Genomic DNA, 24,108 nt, shown 5'->3' on the forward strand with positions numbered 1-24,108 from the left:
TGTGAGTCTTTAATTTACTTTACGCCAAAGGTGGTCGTCACAGAGAGCAAGAAAGAGACGGGAAAGCGCGCGAGAGAGAGGACGCTTGTAATTAGGCTACTTTCATTTTGATCCTTTCGAAATGTCTGGCCGCGCTTTTACGGACGTCGTGTCTTTTTGCGAGATTCCAATGATATGGACTCCTGTTCGACCGAAACGCAGTTGCCGGATATCAGTGGAGATGCCTCCGTCACTGCGCTCATATGAAGTTGGACTCAGCGTGAATAATGTCACCCAGTTCTACCGGAACTAAATTCGAAGTGTTATATTATCGGAAAACGGTTCGTTATGTTTTTTTAATCCTCCCCTCCGAAAAATTGGCTGTTCGTTTCCCATTGTTAGTTTTGAAAAGATGTCTACACTTTTGTTGAAGCGACTGTAGCTCTTCAATATTTTGCTGTCTGTATTGAGGATTTCCGACTGTCATAAACTGGCTTCATGTGAGACTCTTGAGTAAAGTAGTTTGTTTTACGTTCTTTGACAGATGGATGGAAGTTGTCTCCTTTTCTTGAGCGTACTGAAATACCGTCAGAGGGTGTTTTCCTATTCAACAAGCTTCGACGTGCACTTCTGGCAGCCAAGCCATGGGCGCAGTTTGTAACCGAATGCATCTCGATCTTTCCACCAAGCTTGTTGAATCGCCACCTTGGTGAAAACAATGGGCTGGAATTGACAAACTTCGTCGTCATTTTAGTTCTAGTTGTTGATTACTGCAGTCTTATTTCCTCCCTGAAACTAATTCTGGTGAGAGCATCATGGCACGATACAGTCCAAATACGAAGCCGATACCACGCTGTGTATGGAGCGTGTTTTGGTTGCTGAGAACGTTAGTGGATTTTGCGCTGTCACAGGAAATTTACGCACCTCATTCAATCCGGATTGAGGGCCATTTGACTCTGGGTGGACTGTTCCCGGTGCACGCCAGAGGGGCCGACGGCATGCCCTGTGGAGATATAAAAAAGGAGAATGGAATCCATCGGCTCGAGGCTATGATGTATGCTTTGGACCAAATCAATATTGATGATCAACTCTTGCCCAACATCACCTTGGGCGCCCGGGTGTTGGACACATGTTCGAGAGATACCTATGCGCTGGAACAATCCCTAACTTTTGTTCAGGCCCTTATACAGAAGGACACATCCGACGTCCGGTGCACTAATGGGGAAGCACCGGTGTTCGTCAAACCTGAAAAAGTAGTTGGAGTCATAGGCGCCTCGGCAAGTTCAGTATCGATTATGGTGGCCAACATTCTGCGCCTCTTTCAGGTGAGTCGTGTGATTCTTTGTCACAGAACTAGGCCTGCCACGTACTCTGTGTAATGTCTGTAAGGTAGGACAAAACACATGCATGCTTATTAAAAATATAGCCTAGGCTATCCTACATAATGGTCTTGTTGCATGTATATTTGTTTGTAAAAATGTTTTATTTCCTCAAATGGAAGAATCCAATGTAAATTTCGGCTCTGCTGCCATTCCTCCGTGGTTATTCTTGAACGCTCGCCCAGTGAGAAAAATGGTTAGAGCTAGCTGAGTGGGCCTCCGCCGTGGTGCTGAAAGAACAGCTCCCAATGACTGAGCGCTGCCTCCCTACCTCTCTCCACGGTGGAATACTGAATGCGTACCGAAGGGGCTATGCCTGACAGATTGAAATACTCACAAACACACACAACTAATCAAAACTGTGGTCTCTGAAAGGTCTGCACAATGGTATCAGCATTTCAGGTAGCACCCCCGAGTATGTTTGTGACAATGATATGAATCGAATATACATGATTGAGTTTAGAATTCGATCTGACAGGGGTCTTTTATGGAGGGACGCCTCAGTCTGTCAGTCTGCATTCTGTTGGTCTACTGTTCCTACTGCAGTGGAGTTAGACGCCCAACAGAGATCCATTACTAGCTCTGATTAAAACAAATACCATACTTATATAATACGGATATTTCCAAACTTGTAGACAAATACAACTTATGTTGATGGAAAAAACAACTAGTTTATAACATTAGTGTTATGTTGAAAGTACTAATCATCTTCAGTTTACTGTGACTTTTGTGATTGTTTTCTAAATCAATTAGACAAACAACATCTTTGACCCTGAGTAGCTGTTTGGAGAGTCTTCAAAGTACTTAACATGCTTTTAGCCCCCACCACACACACTCATTTATACACACACACATGCACGCGCACACACACATTACCCTCTCCTTTAACACCAAGTGTAATCCATATCAAACCACTCTATAGTCTTCCTTGTCTCCGAGGCTTTGTGGCTGGATGGGATGGAGCGCCAGGCTGACACTTCCCACAACAAACTCGGCCTTGGCAGAACAGGCCTCTCTCTCTCTCTGTTCATCTTCTGAATTGAGCAACTGAATAAATTAATGTTCTCGGGAAATGCAACCCTATTTTATTCAATATTTGCTTAAATAGATTTTATACTCAATAATTGGTTCAGATTATGGAGACATTTTATGATTCTCTAATTCTCCTCGTTGTCACCACAAGGTGAGTGTTTTTGTGTGAGCTGCAGCAGCGTAGGTGTGCTGGGGCTCAGGAGCCTCAGCGTAGTAATCAGGCGGGAGGCATCAGTGGGCTGCCAGGCGCTGTCACAAAGCTCCTTCCTGCGTTTGCTCAGCCAGTCACTCTGCATTTATGCTAATTTCCCCACTGCACCGACTTGCGTATAGCTGTCGCTTGCAATCTTGATCCCTGCTCTTGTCAGGGTGGAGAGGCTCATTTACCTCTCCATTTCAGCCTGGTATACATTGACATCCAGCCAAGCCGATGTCTACCTAAATGATCACCATGATCCCATTGATAGTAAACATTGGTTAGATATGAGTCCTTGTAGAAATCAATAGATCTTCCATCCGACAGCTGCCAGACCATTTACACTCATCTGTCTCACAGCATCAGATTGATGTGTGGTAGCAATTAGAAGTTTCAGAGATTGTTTTCAACTCCAATCTATCAAGTGCCAAATGAAATTAGTCACATTCTGAACGAGAACACCTGATCAGACATGATTGAAAATGCCATGTCCTATCTGCAACCTCAGTTGATAAAGTAGGCTATCAGATGGTTAGTGCATGTTATACAGTATATTTAGATAACACACTGTTCTCCCATTATTCCACTATCCCTACCACTCCCTGTAGCTCACATTCAGATTAGTGTCGAAAATGCGTTTTCTCAATCTGCAGTGAAACTCAGAAGGCATCACCCTTCAGTGGGTCCGCTGCGTCTGTTTGTCCTCTACTGAAGCTCAGTGATGTTGTCGTATCATCCACCCATTGTGAGCCTCTCCCCCTGTGATAAATGGATCATGAGGGAACCTAAATAGTGATTGTAGATTTTATTGCCAGACACTAAATATCTTAGCTGTCTGTTCGAGGCATGAGTGGCCACTGAACTGTTAATGCTGGGAAATTGACATGAGGGATAGATTTTTCTGAGGACCCAGGAGTGTTGATCAATACTGTTGCCATGGTGAGGCCGATTTGCTCTGAAGATGTTTTTATTTCCCTGCCTCTCATGCTGTGTTGGAAATGAGAAGCAACAATGGCACAGGGAAAAAAAGATAACGACTATGTCAACTTTTGAATTATTACAGAGTGAAGGACTTTTCAACCTTCGGAAGTTGATTGTAGTGCTGAATTAGGGGGTACCCCATGGATTCTCAGCCAGTACTTCATTTGCACCTTGATGACCATACAAAAGGGGGAGAGTTCCCTCCTCCCCTGTGGAAGCAATTGTTCCAAAAAGACTGTCTTCACACCTTCGAGCACACAATTCTTAAGGATTAGTCTCAGCAGTGAAGAGGAAGGTGAACTGATAAAGACTCTGGATTTATCATTCAAAGCTGGAAAATGTTTCTGTAGATAATGTTTTGAACAACCTTTAAGGCCATGTTTGGTATAATTTTATTTCTTCTTCTACGCACCATATTTTAGTAATGTCTTTAGTGTTGCTTATTTGACTGGTTTTACACAATTTGTGCATGCAGCAGGCCAAAATGTGTTTGCATATTCCTTTGTCTTCCACAGGCATCACATTTGATCTCCTGCAGCCACTGAGTGAAGGCTGGGATGGTCTAATTTGAATTGGAATGCTTTCAGACTTCCTCTTCTTTGTGTCCCACAGTTTGGTAGGATGTGTGGGTTCTGTATGAGACTGGGTCATTGTAACTTTGAGACTTTACTCCCAGGCTCTAGGCATGTGGACCTAGGATTTTTGTTGACTATACAACCTCTGGTATGCTAGGCACCTTGGCATTTCATTTCACTAGATTGCCTTAGTTAATTAATTCTCTGAAGGCATGTTTCTGTATGACATTTAATATTATATATCGATTAGCTTACTATTTAGATAACTAAACTATCATTTTGCTTTCAAAGTCACTAGTCCTTGTCATACGTATCTTTCACACTCACACTAATCGGATTTATATTGACGACTGTAACAAAACCATAAACACTGGACAAAGACAAAAGTGGGGCTTCTGAATCATTTCAGTAGGTCTTTCTATGCTCCGGGCATTTTATCCTAGCTTAAGGTCAGGTTTGTATACTTTGATCGTGGTTAACTCCATAGTCTTAGTTTCGGTTGAACAGCTGTTTTGAACAGCTTTGAGATCGGTGCCCTGATCAATAATTAAAACAACTCTCACCTACGTTGGAGATATGTCATTGACTCTTTAGTGCTCTAGGTTACAGGTAATAATAAATGCACATTTCAAAGTTGGAGTCAGATATTATTAACAAGTTTATTGCCTGCCATCATATCTTACAGTCTTACAGTCAGGGACGAGCAAACCCAAAAGTCCCCATCCTTACATCCTTCTCTGTCTCTGTGTACTCTCCCAACTGTTGAGAAGAAGTCAGTTCTACTGAAATACCTCTCAGACAATGTCCCTTCCTTTGAATGAACAGTGGAATAGGTTTTTATGAGGCTGACATTTACATCAGGAAGAACTGCGTGCAACGTTCTGTCTCCTCTCCGTTCCAAAGACCAAGGCGGAACTTTGTATTGAATGCAGGTGAACTCTGTCTTGTCCTTCTGTCGAGAGACACGGCCCCTGCAGACCAGCTGTCGAGCTGAGGCATTGATGTCCTCTCCTCTCATAGCCTGACAGGCTCTGCTTGCCGTTTGATCTCTCCTCTTTTCTACTGAATCATCACTGTGATTGATTCCAGGTAGATTGAAGCCTGGCAGACTGATCTATTTGGCTGACAGCAGTCCAAAAAGGCACACAAACATGTAGGCTATGTGCTGCAGAACTGGCATGGAAGTTGTCAAATTTCACAGGTTAAAATGTGTGCTTTCCTCAGACACAAGTTTGCCATTTGGACATCTGTATGGATGACAGCGCAGGTCAATTAGTCACATCTATGACACCTCATTTCTGCCTCCAGTGAATATGTGGCAGGTTGGACAAAGGAAGGCACACTCACTGATGCAAACTCTCTCTCTTTGTCTCTCTCCCTCACACACACACCCCTGTGCACACACACACCCCTGTGCACACAGACACCCATGTGCACACAGTAAGAAAATACAAACCTCGAGTGGATTTTTTTTGTTCCATGCCAGTGGTTCTGGGTCTTGTATTTTTCTTCCAAAGCGAGCCTTGCTAATTGGCTTTTACTCTGAGTGTGACACAGAGAGCTCTTTCATAAATGTTTTTGTGTGTCCTAGATAGGTGAAAATGCTGATAAGAATAATAATAATAATTTATTCAGACTTACCAGGAGCAATTATCAAACTCAAAACGGAACGTTGTTAGTGTACAAAAAGGTGGGGAATGTACTGCATGATTAAACAAATGCGTACCCTCTCTGGCCTTTTATACAGACCGAATATTGTAAACAAGCTTTGTTGGAATCATGTTCAGCAGAGCGGGCATACATGGACCCACACAGCGCAGTGTAGGTGAATAATGCAATATTAATAAAATGAATAAAATATCTCTCCATCAAACAAGTTGTCATTGTCAGTGACATGGGGTCCTGGGGTCAGAGAAGGCCTGTCAGTGGGAGATTGAGAAACATTGTTTCCCCATTAGTAGCTTTCCTCCAATTCTCTGGGGATGAGCGAGTAACACTCAGCCATTCACTCACATAACAACACACTGAGCATTACAACCATATACTCAGTGTACTGCCACATACTCAGCTATTACTTATCAGAGTCTATTTGTCCATACGCTGATTTCATATTATTTCTTTTCACCATTTGGAGCTAGTATGCATCTCACTTAATCTAGCTACAGTATATCTAACAGTTTGTTTGTCCATCCTTCTGAGACTCTGAGTCTTGTGAGAGCTAAGGGCTAGGGTAGGGCTTGGGCTGGAAGGAGATGGTCTCTCAGCAGTCTTAGTGAGGCTTTGTTGACTCTGAGCATCATCCCCCTCCTAGACCTACACTGGAGGGAACAAGATGACTACTTAACAGCTTGACTCTTAAATCTCACATTGAGGTCACACCACTCTTTATCGTCAGCCTGACCGTTGAACTGGCTGGGATGTGACTGTGAGTTCTGGAAGTTTTGCTCAGTGGTTGTGGCCAGCTGAAGGAGATAGGGGAGAGGAAACCCCAGTAGGTCCAATCCTCTTAGGCGGATAACTGAGGGAAGCCATGGGGAGGCCTCACTTGGCGCTGGGTGGCCACTCACACTCTCACTTTTTCACTGATGGATTTAACCATCTCTCTGGTCAGTATGACACAGGGAAGGGAACTCACAGTCACAGATATACAATTCTAAGTTAGGCAATTCAAAAATTATAGGGCAATTCTGAAATAGATTTGAGCGCCCATGCCATGACTCTTCTAAACTCAATGTGTTCTGCTGGTTAGGACTGGAAATGTTTCTTGAGCCGAGCACTTCGACTCTCCAAAGTAGTAGATTAAATTCTCCCAATAGTGCAAACATATGTTTTTTTACTGTTTTGATATGATTTGGCTAACAGCCTTTTCTCTTTTTACTAAAACAGGTTTTTATATAAATAGCAAGAAAATCATCTCACACACCCACACATTTTGATAGTGCCTTTGCATGGTGATGTTGCATCAGATTATTCATCACTGTGTGTGCACCCTTTTGCCATTCAGAAAGGAAGAGAAAGGTAGAACAAAAGTTGGAACAAAAGAGAGACATTTAAAAAGTTATGTATGTTTGGTGGCTGCTGCAAAGCAATGATTCCAGTTTATTTTTTGAAGCCTAGAAGCTTCTCACTCCATTCCACTTATCTTACTTTCCTTTCATACATAGGACTTTAGAAGTCAGTCCACACAGACTAATCCAGCACAGCTGCTCATCAGTGAGAATTCCCCTTCAAGACTTGTTGCGATGTTGCGATTTAAGAAATCCTGAGAAGCAAGAATAATCTTTCACTGTGAGCACACAGGTCCCTTGCCTTCAACTACTCCCAAACACCCCAAACCCCTACCTTCCCACATACACACAGTACACAAACATACAAACACAAATACGGAACACTGCCAGTTTTCTGACCACCTAACAAAGCAGTGGTCACATGACCTGCTCCCTGCTCTTTGCCAGGAGGATGGTGGTACTGGGCTGTGTGTGGACTCCATATGAAGAGTCTAATGTGGGTGGACATGCCACTAAAGACTGGCTGAGAGAGAAGAGTTGGCTGACACACCTCCTTCTGAGCTACAGTAAGAAAAAGAAAATGCTCTCTCCGGTCTGCCGTGTTTGATGTGCAGTGAGTGTACATACACAGAATGTGTGTGTTTGTGAGGAGGTGTGGAACAGGAAGGCAGGTGTGGCCCATAAACACATACATAATACACATGACACATCTTCATTTAGATGATTTCCTTGTTGTGTGCTTGTGTTACTACAACAAGTCTTAAGGCCAGCACAACCTGTAACAACACAACCGCAGGTAGCAATGAATCGCTGTATTATAAAACTGCAAAGAATAATTACAATAGAATCAATTTAGAAAAAAGTAGTTGTACTTGACTTTTTGATTTCACAGCCCCAAAATTAATTGGATTACTGCTCCTGAATTAGATGTTATGAATTTGCTCTTGGCTATGTTTTTTGGATAGCTTGGTGGGCAATGTTCATGTTTCCTCTCTCTTTTGCTCTGCCTATGCGTTGCAGTGCTATGTGTGTGTGGGTGTGTGTGTGTGTATGTCCCTCAAGCTTGAAAAGTATGCTATGCTGCAGCAGCAAGAGCATACATAAGAAATCAGTTGACAGGATTACTGCTTTCAGATGCAAATCCCATAGGATTGAAAGGAACCTCTGGAAAGCGCACATTGGAGTGACTTTCACATTGATTAGGGGAAGAAGTCAATCCCAATTGACATTTTGCAAAGAACCAGACCCATCTTTTTCATAATGGCTTTTTTTATCTGCAGTTGACCACTGAAAATTGTCAATTGATGGAAAAATTGAGTTCTTTCTAACCACCCCTCTCAGTCTCATGGCTTTCATCTGTGTGTGCAAATGACAGATCCGGGATCAATACCCTCTCATTGGATAAAATCATGGATCAAATCACTAGTGGCCTTGCCTTATCAATTCGAGGGTCGAAGACCAATGAAATGTGGAAAACTGCAATTAATCTGTTCCTGGACAGTACAGTGTAACCCTCCCTGTAGGCTGTTAAAGCACAGCACAAGCCAATTTACCAGTGCCTGCATACAGTTTGACTTGACCCCAGTTAAAACTGTCCAAGGTACTTACTTGGGAATGTTTTCACATTGTTAATTTATGTTGAACCATTAATATTGCATTTTGTTCATTGTATATTATTCCCTTCTCTCCATCCCTCCATACACCCACCACACCACAATACCTTTAGTATCATGATCACACACCAACACCACTGCCATCATCATCATCATCATCATCATCATCCTTCTACTCACCATCATTTACCACTGATACCATTATCCTCATGATGGATTTCCTCTGTCCATCTCTGTGTCGGGGGTTGTTTGTTTCTTCCAGGAGACCAGTGCTTCCATCCAGTCGGCAGTAAACAGATCAGGCCTGTTCCAGTTGGTTGACTTCTCCGAGGGTAATTGTCTGATCTGGTGTCTGCAACGCATCCCTAACTCCTGTTCCCATATACATGCCACTCTGTAGCTCTCTGACAGCCAGGCCACTGCAAGAGGAAAGCAAGTGTAGACTAATGTAGGACCAGCATTTAACGGCTAGATAAATCCTCTAGATCCTCTAGGTGCATAAGTCAGAGACTTCAGAGACCTTTGGTGACTCATGAGCTCAGACAGTTTATAAGCACAAGGTCTTGGATAGATTGAAAGGACATTTCCAATGCAGCGGGTGTCATCAGACAGGGAGAGCAGTGGCTCTGTGTCAGGTTAGGCCTGCAGTATCAGCCCTGTTTCCATCAGCATAGCAGAGCAGATGGCCGGGCCAGGGCGAGGTTGACCGTGTCAGTCCAAGTAAGGTCAAGACAGGCAGAAGCTAGGTTAAGTTGAGGACCACAGAGGCGTGGGCCAAGTTAGAGACAGGACCTTTATGATGTGTGAGGATGTAAAGGAGAAGACAGCAGTCCTATTGGAGACACCAGGGACTTTCACGAGCTGTGGTTATTGGATCACAACACTGAAGAGAGAGAAGCTTCCAAGGACATGGTTAACACGGTTTTGCAGCCTAGTTAAGGTGCTACCTGTTAAGTAACAGTGCCACAAATGTCAAAACTATGGATGCTTACTTATCAAAAGTCATAATTGCAAAAATTTGAGTGCCTTGGTAATTACCTCCTGGGAAATAGTATTAATCTGTATCAGATCAGAGTATTTCAGGAGGGATGCGCGCTCTTATCGGTCCTCGGCTTGTATAACGATCATATCAGCTACAATCAGCCACCCATCTGTCAAAGGTTAGAAAAGAGCCAAGAATGTTGTACATCTTCTGGCTAGAATGTGCAGCAGGGAACATTTTCCGTTCTCACCACATCTTCAGACTCAACAGACACGGAGAGCTGTGAGGTTTGTGTAACTGTGTTTTCTGGGGGTTGAGAATAATTTCAAGCATTTACGGATATTGATGATGAGATAGTGTAATCTTCCTGACTGTGGGCGAGGTTTGGGGCGACTCCACAAGCGCAGGCTGGTGAACTGATAAGTGTCCATTCAACTCTGTTTTGTTCCGATCCATACGTCTTGAGTGCATAGGACCAACTTGTTTCTGAGAGTCAGACACTGAAGAAGTACATTATCTGTGATATTTTGTGATGCAGCGATCAGTAGGTAATTACAGCAGCCGACTGAAGACTGGCCTGTGAGCAGCAGACAGACGGGGAGATACGATCAGAGCGGCTCGTCTGCTTTGTCTGCGCTGGTAGGGGAGAAATGGGGCCGATGATGGTGCCCTGTCGGCTTTGAGAGGGAGAGATGTGGAGAGAGAAATGACAGGACAGAAAAGGAGAAATAGATATTGAAAGAGAGAGGGGGGGTGGAGAGAAGGAGATGGAGAAGGAGACAGAAGGAGAGAAATTGGCGTAGAGAAAGAGGGAGGGAAAGCGAGGCAGAGACACAGGGAGAGAGACAGAGGAAGAGGGTGACGGAGGGAGAAAGAGAGGTAGAATAAGAGAGAGTGAGATGGAGCGAGAGAGAGAGAGAGAGAGAGAGAGAGAGAGAGAGAGAGAGAGAGAGAGAGAGAGAGAGAGAGAGAGAGAGAGAGAGAGAGAGAGGATAGCAGTCATTGGAATGCAGCGCAGGGTGTTGAAGACACAAGACCGGAGACAGACAATGAATGTGTCGAGCCCCTCCATGCTTCAGGTGGAGGTAGAACAAACAAGCACCTCTCTCTGCTCCTTGGTAAATAACCTGTCAGGGCCAGACAAAGACCGACCAGGACAATGAGGCAGAGCAGAGATTGTGCCATGTCACTGGTGTATGATCACACACACGCACGCACACACACACACACACACAGACAAGTGCACACACAAACCTCAAAGCACTAAGGGCATATGCACACAAACACGATGCTCACGCGTTCTTGCATGCGTCTGTCTACACACGCACACGTCCACCATGCTTTAAATAATGCAGTAATATAGGATGCGAGGGATTACTTTAGTTTTCTTGTCATAAGTGTTTTTGTTGTGCCTTCTCATCTGAAGGCTGCTAGCCTGGAGAATTGTTCAGTGTTTTTCATGCACATTATTAGACACTGCTTTCTCAGATTTAAAAGAAAGATATCCACTTGTTCTCTAAAGATGGCAGTGGGTGAATAAGGCAAAGTCCAGCACACCTTCCAGCCTGTGCTTGGGCAAAATCAATATGACTCTCTCTAATGTGATCGCCAGTGTGGATAGAGAGAGAGGAATACATTTAATAACACTTCGTCATAAAGCTGCAGGCTATATTTTATTCCTGCTGTCTGAGTGGTCTCAATAGCAGCATCTGTAGAGAGAAAATCCATCAGATTAGCCATATGGTCTATCCAGCACAGGTGAACTGGAATATGCAGCATGTGGTTTTTCTTTGTCTTTAGACATGTGAGTAGTTTATTAGGTGCTATTAAATATGTGCTGTATGCCACATGCATGTCAATGTTGTTAAATGAACCATAGGACTAACTAACACACCGGGCTGCTAATTAATTTCAGGTTTGCAGTCAAATCTAACTGAACAACTGTTGAAATCCTTCCTCTACACAGCCAGTCAGGGTCCAGTGATGATGGCTAACTGCAGTTAACAAATTTCTGCTTCTCCAACAGCAACATTATTGCAATAGCAGGCTGTTTACCAGATGGGAACATGTAGGTCGGTCAGGTTCCCCTTTGTGAGCTAGCCATACTCTCCTCCCACACGCCACGGCTGCACTCTATCGTGCGGCTCTCGTGGTCAAATATCTGATTTGTGAGTCATACCTTGCCTCTCTCCCTGTGGAGCAACATGCCGGGCGTCTTAAAATATATCCTGGCAAGACAGCCGTGTCAGACCACAGACCCAGCACACCCCTGTGAGTGGGGAGAGAAGGAGGCAGAGAGAGGGGGAGGGAACCAGGGAAACTGGGAAGGATACTGAGCAGGTAGGGGCCATGGAAAGGTTTATTCCGAAGCATTTTGTTACATGATAGCAGGACTGGATCCGAGCAAGATGTGACTTGTCTTATGTTCGGCAATAAAGGTGAAGCGCAAAGGAGGGAGACTTGAGAACTGAGTGGAGGCACTGGAGAGGAGAGGCTGGCGGGGAGAGGAGAACTGAGAGACAGAGCGGGAGGTGCTAGAGTGAAGCCTAACCAGCTGGACAGGGACAGGTTGGCTTGTCGGAGACTGGCTGACAGGAGAAAGTGTATGTGTTTGTGTTTGGACTGACATTGGTGAAAGTCACTCAGTTTGGAGCGGAAACGACAGAGCGGGAGGCCAGAGAGTGAGACCGAGAAAGGGGAGGCTGGCTCGGGTGAGCGTCAGGGAGGGTGGGGGACCAAGGACAGAGAGGCAGACAGGAGGGTAGGGTGAACAGACTGGCGGGTGTGTGAATGACTGCGGGCAGATTGGCCCAGCTCAGGGAAACTGGCAGTCTCAGTACCCCTCGGGGACAGGACGTGTCTGCTGCTCCTCTGTGTGGGAGGGTCTGCAGGCACAGAGAGAGACACAGTGAGAGACACAGGGAGAGACACAGGGAGGGACACAGGGAGGGACGCAAGGAGGGACGCGAGGAACTCTGTAGAGAGAGAAAAAATGGGAAGGGACAGAGAGAGGGGGGAGAGAGAGAGATGGACAGAGAAAGAAAGGATGTGTGTGTCGGGGGCAAAAGAGGGGGAGATGACGTGTGAGCGGAATGGAAATGGGCTTTTCTTGAAAGTGTGGGAGTGTGAGAGAGTGAAAGACAGATAGGCAGGAAGAGAAAGAGTCACACAGACAGGGAGTGAGATACAGAAGGAGCAAAAGAGAAAGGAAGACAGCCAGAGGGGTTGAGTGAGTGGTGTCCCTCCCTCCCTGCTCGCCTGCGTTGGCAGCGCCATGCTCTGGTGTGGAGAGATTACCAAAGCCCAGCCCGGGGTTCCATGTATGGACACAGTCATTACCTCTGCCCTGCTGACAAATGGCTCTGTCATCTGAATACGAATGGCCTGCTGCCTAAATCTTACTTTTGTCTGTGTCATCCTCTTTCATTTATCAGGAAGAACGTTCAAGTTAATATCTTTAAAGACCTGTTTATCTGACACACACATTCCGTTTGCGGGCCTCAATGCACACCGTTCTGTTGTACTGCACTGTCTTAAAGGATTTCTTTGGTTGAGGGCCACCGTTTGTATTCCATCGTGGCTCTGGTAAATTAATGGTTCATCTTTTCCAAGATGGCCCCTTGTCCAGATCCTTTGACAAATATGCAGTGTGTGTGTGTTACAGTGTCACAGGAACAGGAACAGGCTGTGCACTGGCATTTGGCCACGGACAGCATGAGGTTAGAGTTCAGTCGGTTGAAACCCGCTGCCACATCCGCTGTCACCACTGACAGTCTCAACCCACACAGCCAAGCTGACTGATGTCAAGATATACTTAGAGTCTAATCATGCAGTAAATAGAAGCACAGGGGCTCCTGCAATATCAGCTGGCTCTCCTCGGTCCACTTAAAATCATTCACTGAAAACGGAGCAGCTCTGTCAAATAGAGTTTGGGGGTTGTTTTCCCTCTTCGTTCTTTGTAAGTTTGCCTAAGATTAATGGAGACCAAAGCAAGGCTGGCGGCTGCCCAAGTCTCTGTGGCAAACCCCAGACTCCTGGTGACATGTACAGCTCAAAGCCTTCACACTGAGGGGGACTTCAGTGCTGCAGGGCCTGTGAGGTTGGGGCTCTACATGAAGGAACGCTTTTGATTACTCACGCCGGGGGGGGCATGCGTCGAATCCCTGTCCACTTTGTTTATCAGTGAAATAGTCTGTTTTCTCATCTCCAGGAAAATGCCAGATCCATTCTTCCTTCAGATGGCAAAGATAGATGCTTGCCATTACCCCTACCGAGAAGTGGATTGGACCATATGCTCCCCATATTATTTTTTGAAAATCGTATTTTCTTGTGCTAGCGTTTATACTTCATGAAACAAGCTGGAGGCAGCTTCTGTATCTGTCGCCGGGGAAGTGTGTTACAGATGGAAGGCGTCACTCCACTCTGAAGAAGAATACTCCCATTAGCGCAGCAGGACAAATAACATTCCTGCATCTCACCTGGCCACGCTGCTTAGCAGACTGGCTCTGTGAAATAACAGAGGAAAGGCCAAGCTGCACTAATTAACTTCACTCAGCATTCCTGCTGAAGAGAGTATGTCTAACCTTTATACAGTAACCCCGCTTAGCCACCTTCCCTCATAAAAAACCTGCTTGAAAATCGAATTGAATGTCAGTAAGCCGAATGCCCCTTTTGCTCTGTCTGCCTCTTACCTTCCCCTTACACTCTCACATTGTTTTTCCCTCCCTCCCTCCCTCCCTCCCTCCCTCCCTCCCTCCCTCCCTCCCTCCCTCCCTCCCTCCCTCCCTCCCTCCCTCCCTATCCGTCACCCCTCTTTAGACCACAGCCCTTATTCAGGGAGGGAGGCGGCACTTTGCGGTGGTGAATCAATACAACAGTGTCCCCTATAACAGACCTCTGTGTTTTCCTCTTATCGATCCTGTCAGCCCAGATACATTTAAGAGCAAGCCCTGCGATTACCCTCAGCAATCCTACCTTTGATCCATACTGCAAACGACAGGCGCCAGACATCAGCTTTGGGTAATTGTAATGTTGAAAAGAGTCCCATTGTTCATCTATTTTTTGGGGCCTGGGTTCAGTTTCTCATGTTGACTTTGTTCTTTTTTTTAATTGGTCTGGACAGCTAGCATGAACAGCAGTCACAACACTGTCTTATATCCACTAGGGAGGGTTCCATTCATTTGGATTAAGCTTTTTTATAAACAATAAGGTTCAACTCTAAGATAGACTCTAAGACTCCATCATTTAATCTATCATAACTCATCTATTGCAAAATATTATCATGTATTGAACCCAAGACTGGATTTACAATGGTAAATAATTTTGGGTTAGTTTTCTGATATACAACTGACACTGCATTATTTTGCTAACTCCTTATCTAGAAATTGAATTAAGCAGGATGGTTTCATCAACGTCCAAAATGAAAGCACTCTGCAGCAGGCTGCTCCTTGGTCTAACTACTAAAGCATGGGCTGGTGAAGCAGGAGTTCATTTAATTGATGTTGCGTTTGATAATAATTGATGCACAAGTGTAAGCGACAACAAAAAGTTGGCCTTTAGTACCTGCTATCCACTGAGGAAGACATAATCAACTTTTCAAAAGAGTGTCATTAAATCAATCCATTTCACACTAAAAGTTGACATCACAAACTAGCATCTCGCTTAATTTGTAGTCCATTAGCTGACTGAGCAGGAGATGCACAGGTGTGAAATTCAAATCTCTGACGGCTTGTTTCAACAGCTTTTCATGGGTTTGTAATTTCGGAAGCTCTTAGCTTCACACCTAGACATTAATAGATTCAAAGTTTAGGCTTTTCTTTCACAGGGTTCAAAGTGCTAATTACTATCAACAGTAACTGGACTGAACTGAGAACACCATGATCTTAATGCCTCCCTGCAGCCAGAGGCTAAGGAGAGTTTGAGAAGGAAACAAGCTGTATTCCTGCAAATGTAGGATGTGACTCAACAAATCTATAAGACCTTTATGGAAGCTTGAGTGCATGGACAAAACAGCAAGAGCTTTGTTGAGGTACAGTACATGACTCCTGGCTGGACCTTGTGAGAGGCCCAGGGTGTTTTTAATTGCTTATTGCTGTTACTCTCCTTTTCCATAAGTTTGCTATTGTCCCCTTTTGACCCAGCACATTGAATTCAGGCACAGCTTAAGTGGCTCACCCACAAACATCTGATATATCCCTCTTTCCTGGATTTGTTTAATTGCATTACATCAGCAGACTTGGTACTGTGGTACATTTAGCCCATTCAACAACTATCAAGTTGTCTTGAAGACGACCTCCCTTTCCTCTCCTCTTTTTGTCCGTTTTATGCAGTTGACCCCTTTTGAGTTGTGGGTCAAAGCTATAACTCACACTCTGTGGTTGTGAAGCAGTGCTCTAGAATCCTATCAGTGAGCTGCTGTGTCCTCATTCCTGTGTTTCCCCAGTGTCCACTGGCTTTTGATCACTCTAATAGAAATGGATGGCATTCATGGAGCCCTTAGATTAGACTGTGTGATGATGTACCACATTCAACATCTATGTGAGTGTGTGTGTGTGTGTGTGTGGGTGTGGGTGTGTGTGTGAGAGAAAGAGAGAGAGAGATAGAGAGAAAGAGTGTTTACAACATTACTCACCTGAGCAATGCAAGGCAGCCATTTTGAGGCTGGACATTCATTCCACCTGCAGTGATTGCAGAGTGGAGGTAAGCAAAGGGTTGCCGAGGGTAGGGCACCTCAGAGACCGCTGCTGATGAGGTGTCGGAGATAGGATCACAACAGGACGAGTCTTCATCACAGAAACGGGGGTACATACACACATACAATACCACCCCTGACCTACCTTCTAAACTGTGTACAGTATTCCCTTATGCATCATCTGACAGTACCTGAACTGTTGAAGGATGATGGCAGCCATAATTACAATAGGAAATCAGCACACCTCCGTAGATAAAGATGATGAATATCATAGTTACTGTAGTTACTCTGAGAAGTTTTACAGCCTATCTACTGTAAGTGCAGCCCAAATTTCAAGTGGGACTCAGGTCTCCCCTATCAGTGAGTAACACTCACCTAGGTTCTGCATGACAGCCATTTGTGCCTACCTCTCATCTCACACCACAGGGCTTTCAGTGGATGGAGAAATTGTGAGGATTGAAGTTTCCCAACTCAGTTTCCTCTGATCATTCACTCACACTATCCACCACCCGCAGGTGCCTGCGACAGCCATGGACACCACTGTGTACCAGAGTGCCCACATCACACACTCGGCACATCAGCTTTCATGGTCGACTGAAGATCTCTCCTTCTGTCTCTCTGCCAAACAGATCCCCCAGATCAGCTACGCATCTACAGCCCCGGAACTGAGTGACGACAGGCGCTATGACTTCTTCTCCAGAGTGGTGCCCCCAGACTCGTTCCAGGCCCAGGCCATGGTGGACATCATCAGGGCCCTGGGCTGGACCTACGTCTCCACTGTGGCTTCGGAGGGCAGCTACGGAGAGAGAGGTGTAGAGGCCTTCACAAAGCTTTCCAAGGAAGCAGGTGAGGTGGGGGCTGTGTGGCCAGGGAAGTGAGGTCACACTGACGGAAATGATGTCACACTGAGGGAAATTATGTCACACTGAGGGAAATTATGTCACACTGAGGTAATTAACTTGGAAAAGTTCAAGCTTCTGCTATGTTGCCCTAATGTACTTGTTATTCCGTGTACAAAATATCACAATAGACCTAAATATGCTTAGACCTAGATAGATTAATGTGGATGTTGCTGCAGTAAATCTATTATTGATGAGTCATAGGTAAATTAAACACTTTCTCATCAGAGTTGAAAGTGGATTTCCTTGATATAAAAGTATGAATAGCTTGGTGTGTGGGCTGCACTAAGGCATCACCCACTTCCACATGTGGACTGGAAAATTCCATTCCATGATGCAAGGTGCAGCCTTCATGTTACAGTATTCATTGGGGGAATGAGGGTCACCTCATAAGTCCAACCTGACCTCCACACATCCCAGCTCACCTCCTGTGCTGTGCAGCCTCTGTGACTTCCTTTTCAGTCTGGTCCACCCTCCACTTTCCCAGCTCCGAACTGGAGCGACGTGAGAGAACCTCTGAGATGGAGAAAGCTAATGATATCCCACGGGCCACGATCAGAAGTCCAGCAGACATGAATATTTCATATGGGCGCGTTCATGTGCAGTCTGATCACTCATTAAATCTTGAAGAGGCTGTTGTAGCTTTGGAGTTTGTGTCGAGAGAGAACAGCTGGGAAGAGTTAGCTTGTGTGGTTGGCTGAGGGGGCATGAGGGAAAAGTCCTGATGATTTACTGGTTATTTTGGAAGTTTCATTTTGCCTTGTTACACCCTCCAGTGTGCATGACATGCCTTCAGTTACTAGATAGTTTTCATTTGTTGTGTTTCCCACTGAAGTTTTTTGTTGTTAAAGGCCAGTGAACTCAACATTGATATTACTGCTGTGACTTGAGAGGAGCTGAGACGAAGGACTGTGAAATGATGGGATATTGTTGCTGTTGAGGCACTTTTACAAGAGAGAGCTGCAGCAACAAAACAATATCCTGCATTTATATACAACTCTAATGAGAATTAGATGCACCGCAGGCATGGTATCTTTAATCAAAGGGTTTATTACATAATAGGAAAGAGGAACTGTACATTCAAAGGATACAGTACCGTGTATCAGCAGCTCCCCATAGACAACAACAGGCTGTCTCAATCCCTGCTCGAGGGTGTAGTGAGTTAATTGTAAAAGGAACATATACATAGATGAGAGAGATAGGCTGTATAACAGCACACAATATATCAACAACATACAGTGCACTAGCCCATAAGGTTGAAATCTGATACCAAGAGATGTTTTTGTGGGTTGGGTTAGAGTGAAATGTCAAATGCATTAGTACTAGTAGGATTCTCGCCTCACCACTTCAAGGAGAATCACCCAGCAGACTAATGCAATATGGGTGCCCATTACCCTGGGCAGCGTCTGGAGTGATGGTCAGCTCGTATCGATCATTTCTTCTCTTCCTTCTCCTTTCTCCTGTAGAGCTTTCGCCATAGCTGTTTCTTTTGAGTTGTCTTTGCTTGTAAGTGGAGCAGAGAAAAGACTAATCTGATTTGTATTTTTCTGTGTCTGGATTCTGGATCCAGTCCAAAGCGATGCAGTTAGGGGTTTTCTCTTTGATAAACAGACTCATGCAAGCACGTTTGAGGACAAAACTCCCACAAAACATCACTCTAAAATTAATTACAAGCAAGCTGCCAAAACCATATTTTCATATCGCTTGTGGAAAACATGTCAAACTATAGTCCAAATATTTAGCATTGGGTTTTGAGGAAAAATATAAAAGATTTAGATTTTTTGTTTGAATGTGAAGTTCACTCAAGTGAGTTGCCCCATGTGTTTGGTCAACAGCTTAACGCATTTGCTGAAGATGAACACAACAAATAGAACAGCCTTCTCCTGCAGGATAGTCGTCTATTGTTGAGTGCCATGCACTATGAACACGGCAGTAGAGGGGAATATAGGATATAAAGGGCACACACATCTAGAATAGGAATGCCATTCCATTTTCCCACTTGTGTTGAGGAGAAAAGTGGAAGGAGAGAGGGATGGAGGGAGACAGTCGTTCTGCCTCTCTGCTCAGGAGGTGATAAATATAATTGGAGCATTATGGATCCCCCTGGGGCTGGGTGCAGGGGGCCGGGAGGAGCTACAGGGGCGGGGGGTTGTGGGGGGGCTGACTCCATCAAGAGCCAGTCAGATTCAGAGGGCGTTCCTGGATGTGTTGACCAAGCTAAATGGGAACGGCCGATTCCTCACCGTGTAGTGCATTTCCCAAATCTCTGGGATTTAGGATGAATAATTGAAGCAGTTAATGCAGCACACGACCTCTGGCACTGCCACTCATCAACAGAAGACTACCAGCAACCTGATGAATGAAACCATCACTATTTTATCTCTGATGTATTAATCAAACATTGAAATGGGGAGCACGGAGTCAAGGGATGGAGAATATGTAGATAGTAACTGTACTCCCAATAAATGAAATATTGTTTTAATGTTTCATATTGAAAGGTTTTTAATACTTGCAGTGTCACAAAAGAAACACTTGACAAGCTTGCATAATGTTTGTCTGGCTTACACTGTTGCAAGGTCCATGAGACTTTGCAACAGAAGAAGTGCTTTCTTGCATTGGAATTCGTCTTACTGTATCCTCCAATTCTGGTGATTCTGGTAGCTTGACATTTCTCTAAAATACAGTATTGTTTAGCACAACTCTAAGCCCTGTCTTTTAGACCTCCCCCTTGAGGGAAAGGTCTTTCATGTCCTGAAAAGGCCTGCCACGGCCAGGTGAAGACTGTCAGACCCTCAACACAGGATCCTGACAGGACATAGGCCTGGCTCTGGCATTATCCTCTTGGTCGACGGATTGATGAGGAATTCTGCAGCCATTCAATAATTTAGCCTTCACTGCACAACCAGTGTGAAGCCTGCAGGGCAGTCTAGTCCACGCAGCATGTTCAAGCCTGATGCCCAGGGATGAAGCCGCTCTGAAGGCAGCTTATCTTCATCAGCTGTGGCCTCTGTCTCTAACTCTGGCTGCTTTGACCTACAGTAGCGTATGTCTCTGCCGCGTCTGACAGAGCACTCTATACGCCACATTGTGACACACAAAGCCATGCACATGCACATTTTAGATTTACATGATGTTACATTAATGCTCACACATAATACCCAGAGACAAACAGGCAGGCGAATGACAGCACCTGAAGCTGAAAAGTGTTGTTAATACCTTCCACAGAATTAGACATAGAAAAGAACGACCGTTTCCCCAAAATGGAAAACCTTGATGTGCAGCGTCATAAGCCTCCTAGAGCCCCAAAGAATCATTTTGAAATCTCTGTGCTAAAATCGAGCTTTAGCTGTGTCCCTGTGAGACATACAGCAGCTGCTGCTCCACAGTACTGGAGCTGGAACAGCAAGGAGCCAGGCACATTTCATTTAGGAGAACAGCACAATTCCCCAGCATTACCATGACTATGGAGGGGAGCGCCACCCCCATGTTTTGTCCACTTAAAGACGATTAGAGGAGCCATCCACACTGTCTTTGTGGAGATTCAGTGTCTTCCAATAATTTTTTATTTGTTTGTTTATGGGCTGGTCTGGGCTGAGAGGTTGGGGAGTGGTCCACCAATCATCTGCCACTGTCTTTTGATGTATCACAGTAAACACCTCAAAAAGCACTGGCCAAAGTGTGTTCTGCCAGCTAAAAGCTGTTTATATCATAGTAATGAGCCTGAGGAGACAATTAGGACCTGCCTCCCATTTCTCTGTCTGCTGAGGAAAACCCAAACTGAAAGGTTATCTGGTACTGGAGCGCTTGAGTGGGAGACATTTTAATTGGTTTGGATAGAGAGCTGTGTGTGTTGACTCAGGACCCTGTTTTCTGCTATGGTGGCTGCTGTAGTTATGATGTGCCTCAGCTCAGGTGTACAATGATGTCTGTTTACTCCTCCAGCTTGAAAGGTTAGGTCAGCCAGCACTCCCACATCTTCTCCCGGAGAGCCGTGCTAATCAGGGTATTTTAAAAAGATAGAATGTTTAGTCTGTGCCAGGTAATGAGTATTTGAATGTGACCTAAAGATGACACAGCACAGAAGCTAATTTGCCGGGGAGTCTGGTCCATCTCATCCCTCCCTGAACAGCCTCTGTTTTCACCAGCAGTGTTTACCTCGCTTATCGGAGCTGTCGGGCAATATTTAAGCATGACCTTAAACTGTGGACAGGTGCAAATTGGGTCATTGTATAGGCCCTTGTTTAAAATTTGGACAAGCATGGATTAACCCAAGAGATTGCCTTAATCAATATTTCCTCAAGGACAATGGCCAACAAAGTTTAGGCCACTTCTCTGAGGTGACTGTCACGGGCTGCTTGCCAAATATCTAATAAGCAATCAGTAGCTTTCATCCTGTACAAACTCATTAGTGACCTGTCCAAAAAATGATTCATTGTCAATATTAATATGATCTTTGTTTGTATAGTCTGCCAGGCTATCTGATTGGACCAGTGACCACCCAGTGATGTTTGGTAATTAATTTAAATGGAAAGTCAATTAAGAGGTGGACTTTTAAATGTCTGTGTTCATCAATTGTGAAAAGTGAAGGTGCTCATTCTCTTGTTCATTCTACAGTACGGTTTTCATGGAAATTCATTTAGTTTGCTGTGGTTCTGCTCATAACCCTTTTGTCATTTTGTAAATGGTTTAACTATTCACTTTTCTGATTTCCTTTCCATTCCTTTTATTCATCCCTCTTGTTGTAAGCCACCATGACTTAGAGTTGACGGAAATGTAAATGTGATGTATTGTGTGTGGTTTTTACACATCTATTCATCACTCTAAGAAATATCCTAGAGCGGGATATAAGACACAATCTTCTCACCAACTCTTTGTTTAGAAGTTCCTATTATTTCCATGAGAAAAGCTTTAGCTTTATCGAGAAAGAGTTTTGACTTGAGGGTTTTTGTGTGCGTGTGTGGTTTTGTGTGTGTGTGAGTGTGTGTGTGTGTCCCTGAGGCCTCATCATCTCACTCTTTCTCCTTTAAAGGTGAGATCTGCATTGCTCAGTCTTTGAAGATTCCTCCTAACTCCAAGCTGGAGGATTACGACAAAGCCATCCAACAACTGCTGGAGACGCAGCACTCCCGGGCAGTCATCATCTTCGCCAGTGAGGAAGACATACGGTGGGTAGAGCCCTAAACTGCAGCTGGGTACATCCATGTTGTTGAGGGGTGTTGATTACTAACCTTGGTGCGGTTTTTAATCTCAGAGGAGAAGCCCCTGAGGACAGGTTGGAGGCAGACAGATTTACTGTGTGTACACGGTGTAGGCAACACAAACATGCCTTGGAGGAGAAGTCATAGCATGGATCACAAGCAAGGAGCTGGAGATATTGTTTCATTTGCAATGCCTTGTGGGGAATGTCTCAGGAAAGAAAGAGTGAATCTAGCATCCTGGTGATTTTTTTGAAAATTAGATTTAGATGGATACAAACTGACATTTATTATAAGAGAGAAGGGGGGGAGAGACCCTGAGAGTGATGGAGCGATAGAGAGAACTTGCTTTACACTCTAGCCAATCTATATACACAATAATACAATTATGGATGATGATTGAATGTGTGTGATACTGAGACACTATTTTATGGTATGCGTCCACTTTGAAAACTCTCAGGAGCTTCATCCTATGCAGTTGAGTGTGTGCATAGCTTGCAGTAGCTTCCTAATGGGTATTGGATTGCATGTATCGGCTGTGGTTCACACATGGCTGCCCTTGCAGGGGAGTTCTCAATGCCACCAAGAGGGCCAATCAGGTGGGGCATTTCCTGTGGATTGGATCTGACAGCTGGGGGGCGAAGAGCAGCCCTATCCACCAGCTGGAGGACGTGGCTGTAGGAGCAGTCACCATACTGCCCAAACGCTCCTCCATTAAAGGTACACACACATACACACGCCCACACAAACAAATACCCCTTCCCAGTTCACCAGCTTGTGGGTGGTACTGGGGTGCAAAGTCACTGAATATGTATTAGTAGCTGAATTGCTGTCGCTGTCTTGAACAGATACTATTGTCATTTTTCAACATGGTTTTAATGGTTTATTAATGGCATAATAGCCATAACTATTACAATCTATGGTCTATGAAAGTATGACTTTTACATTTACATTTAGGCATTTAGCAGACGCTCTTATCCAGAGCGACTTACAGTAAGTACAGGGACATTCCCCCCCGAGGCAAGTAGGGTGAAGTGCCTTGCCCAAGGACACAACGTAATTTGGCAAGGCCGGGAATCAAACCAACAACCTTCTGTTTACTAGCCTGACTCCCTAACCACTCAGCCATCTGACCCACTTTTATAAAGTCTTCTTTGATTACAGAGGTCTAGACAGGACAATGTATGGTCTGGTCAAGCCAGGAGGCAGAAGGACTATATTAATCTAACATGCATCATTGATGGACCTCTCAAAAGAATATCAGTCGAGTCATTCAGTCCTGATTAGTCATTATCTCTTCTCGCTGTGATTCAGCCGACATGACAGGGGGAGAGCAAGGAGTGGAGGGAGCGGAAGTGATAGAGAAAGAGAGAGGAAACCTCCAAAGTGTGAAGATCACGGAGGGTGCTGCGATGCAGACACTGTTGCAGCTGATACCTCTTAACAGTGGCCTGTGTCTGTGCATGTTATTACACAGTAGACAACTATAATATTGATTACCCGCAGGAAATAAGGGATACTCGTTTACCGTACGAACCCTATCATTTATTATGCATCCGGCTTTTTAATTAATGTAAT

General features: G+C 44.7%; 1 protein-coding gene across 1 annotated transcript in view; it reads left to right on the forward strand.

The window, feature by feature from the left end:
- Positions 1 to 794: 794 nt before the first annotated feature.
- Positions 795 to 24,108, forward strand: part of LOC136945511 (metabotropic glutamate receptor 7-like) — a 42,200-nt gene continuing 18,886 nt past the window's right edge. The window contains exons 1-4 of the mRNA XM_067239383.1: positions 795 to 1,304; positions 17,066 to 17,282; positions 22,365 to 22,500; positions 23,096 to 23,250. Coding sequence (XP_067095484.1) covers positions 795 to 1,304; positions 17,066 to 17,282; positions 22,365 to 22,500; positions 23,096 to 23,250 — 1,018 coding nt within the window. The remainder of the gene's footprint in view (positions 1,305 to 17,065; positions 17,283 to 22,364; positions 22,501 to 23,095; positions 23,251 to 24,108) is intronic.

This window comes from Osmerus mordax, chromosome 7 (assembly GCF_038355195.1).
Source record: "Osmerus mordax isolate fOsmMor3 chromosome 7, fOsmMor3.pri, whole genome shotgun sequence".
In the NCBI taxonomy this organism is placed as follows: domain Eukaryota; kingdom Metazoa; phylum Chordata; class Actinopteri; order Osmeriformes; family Osmeridae; genus Osmerus; species Osmerus mordax.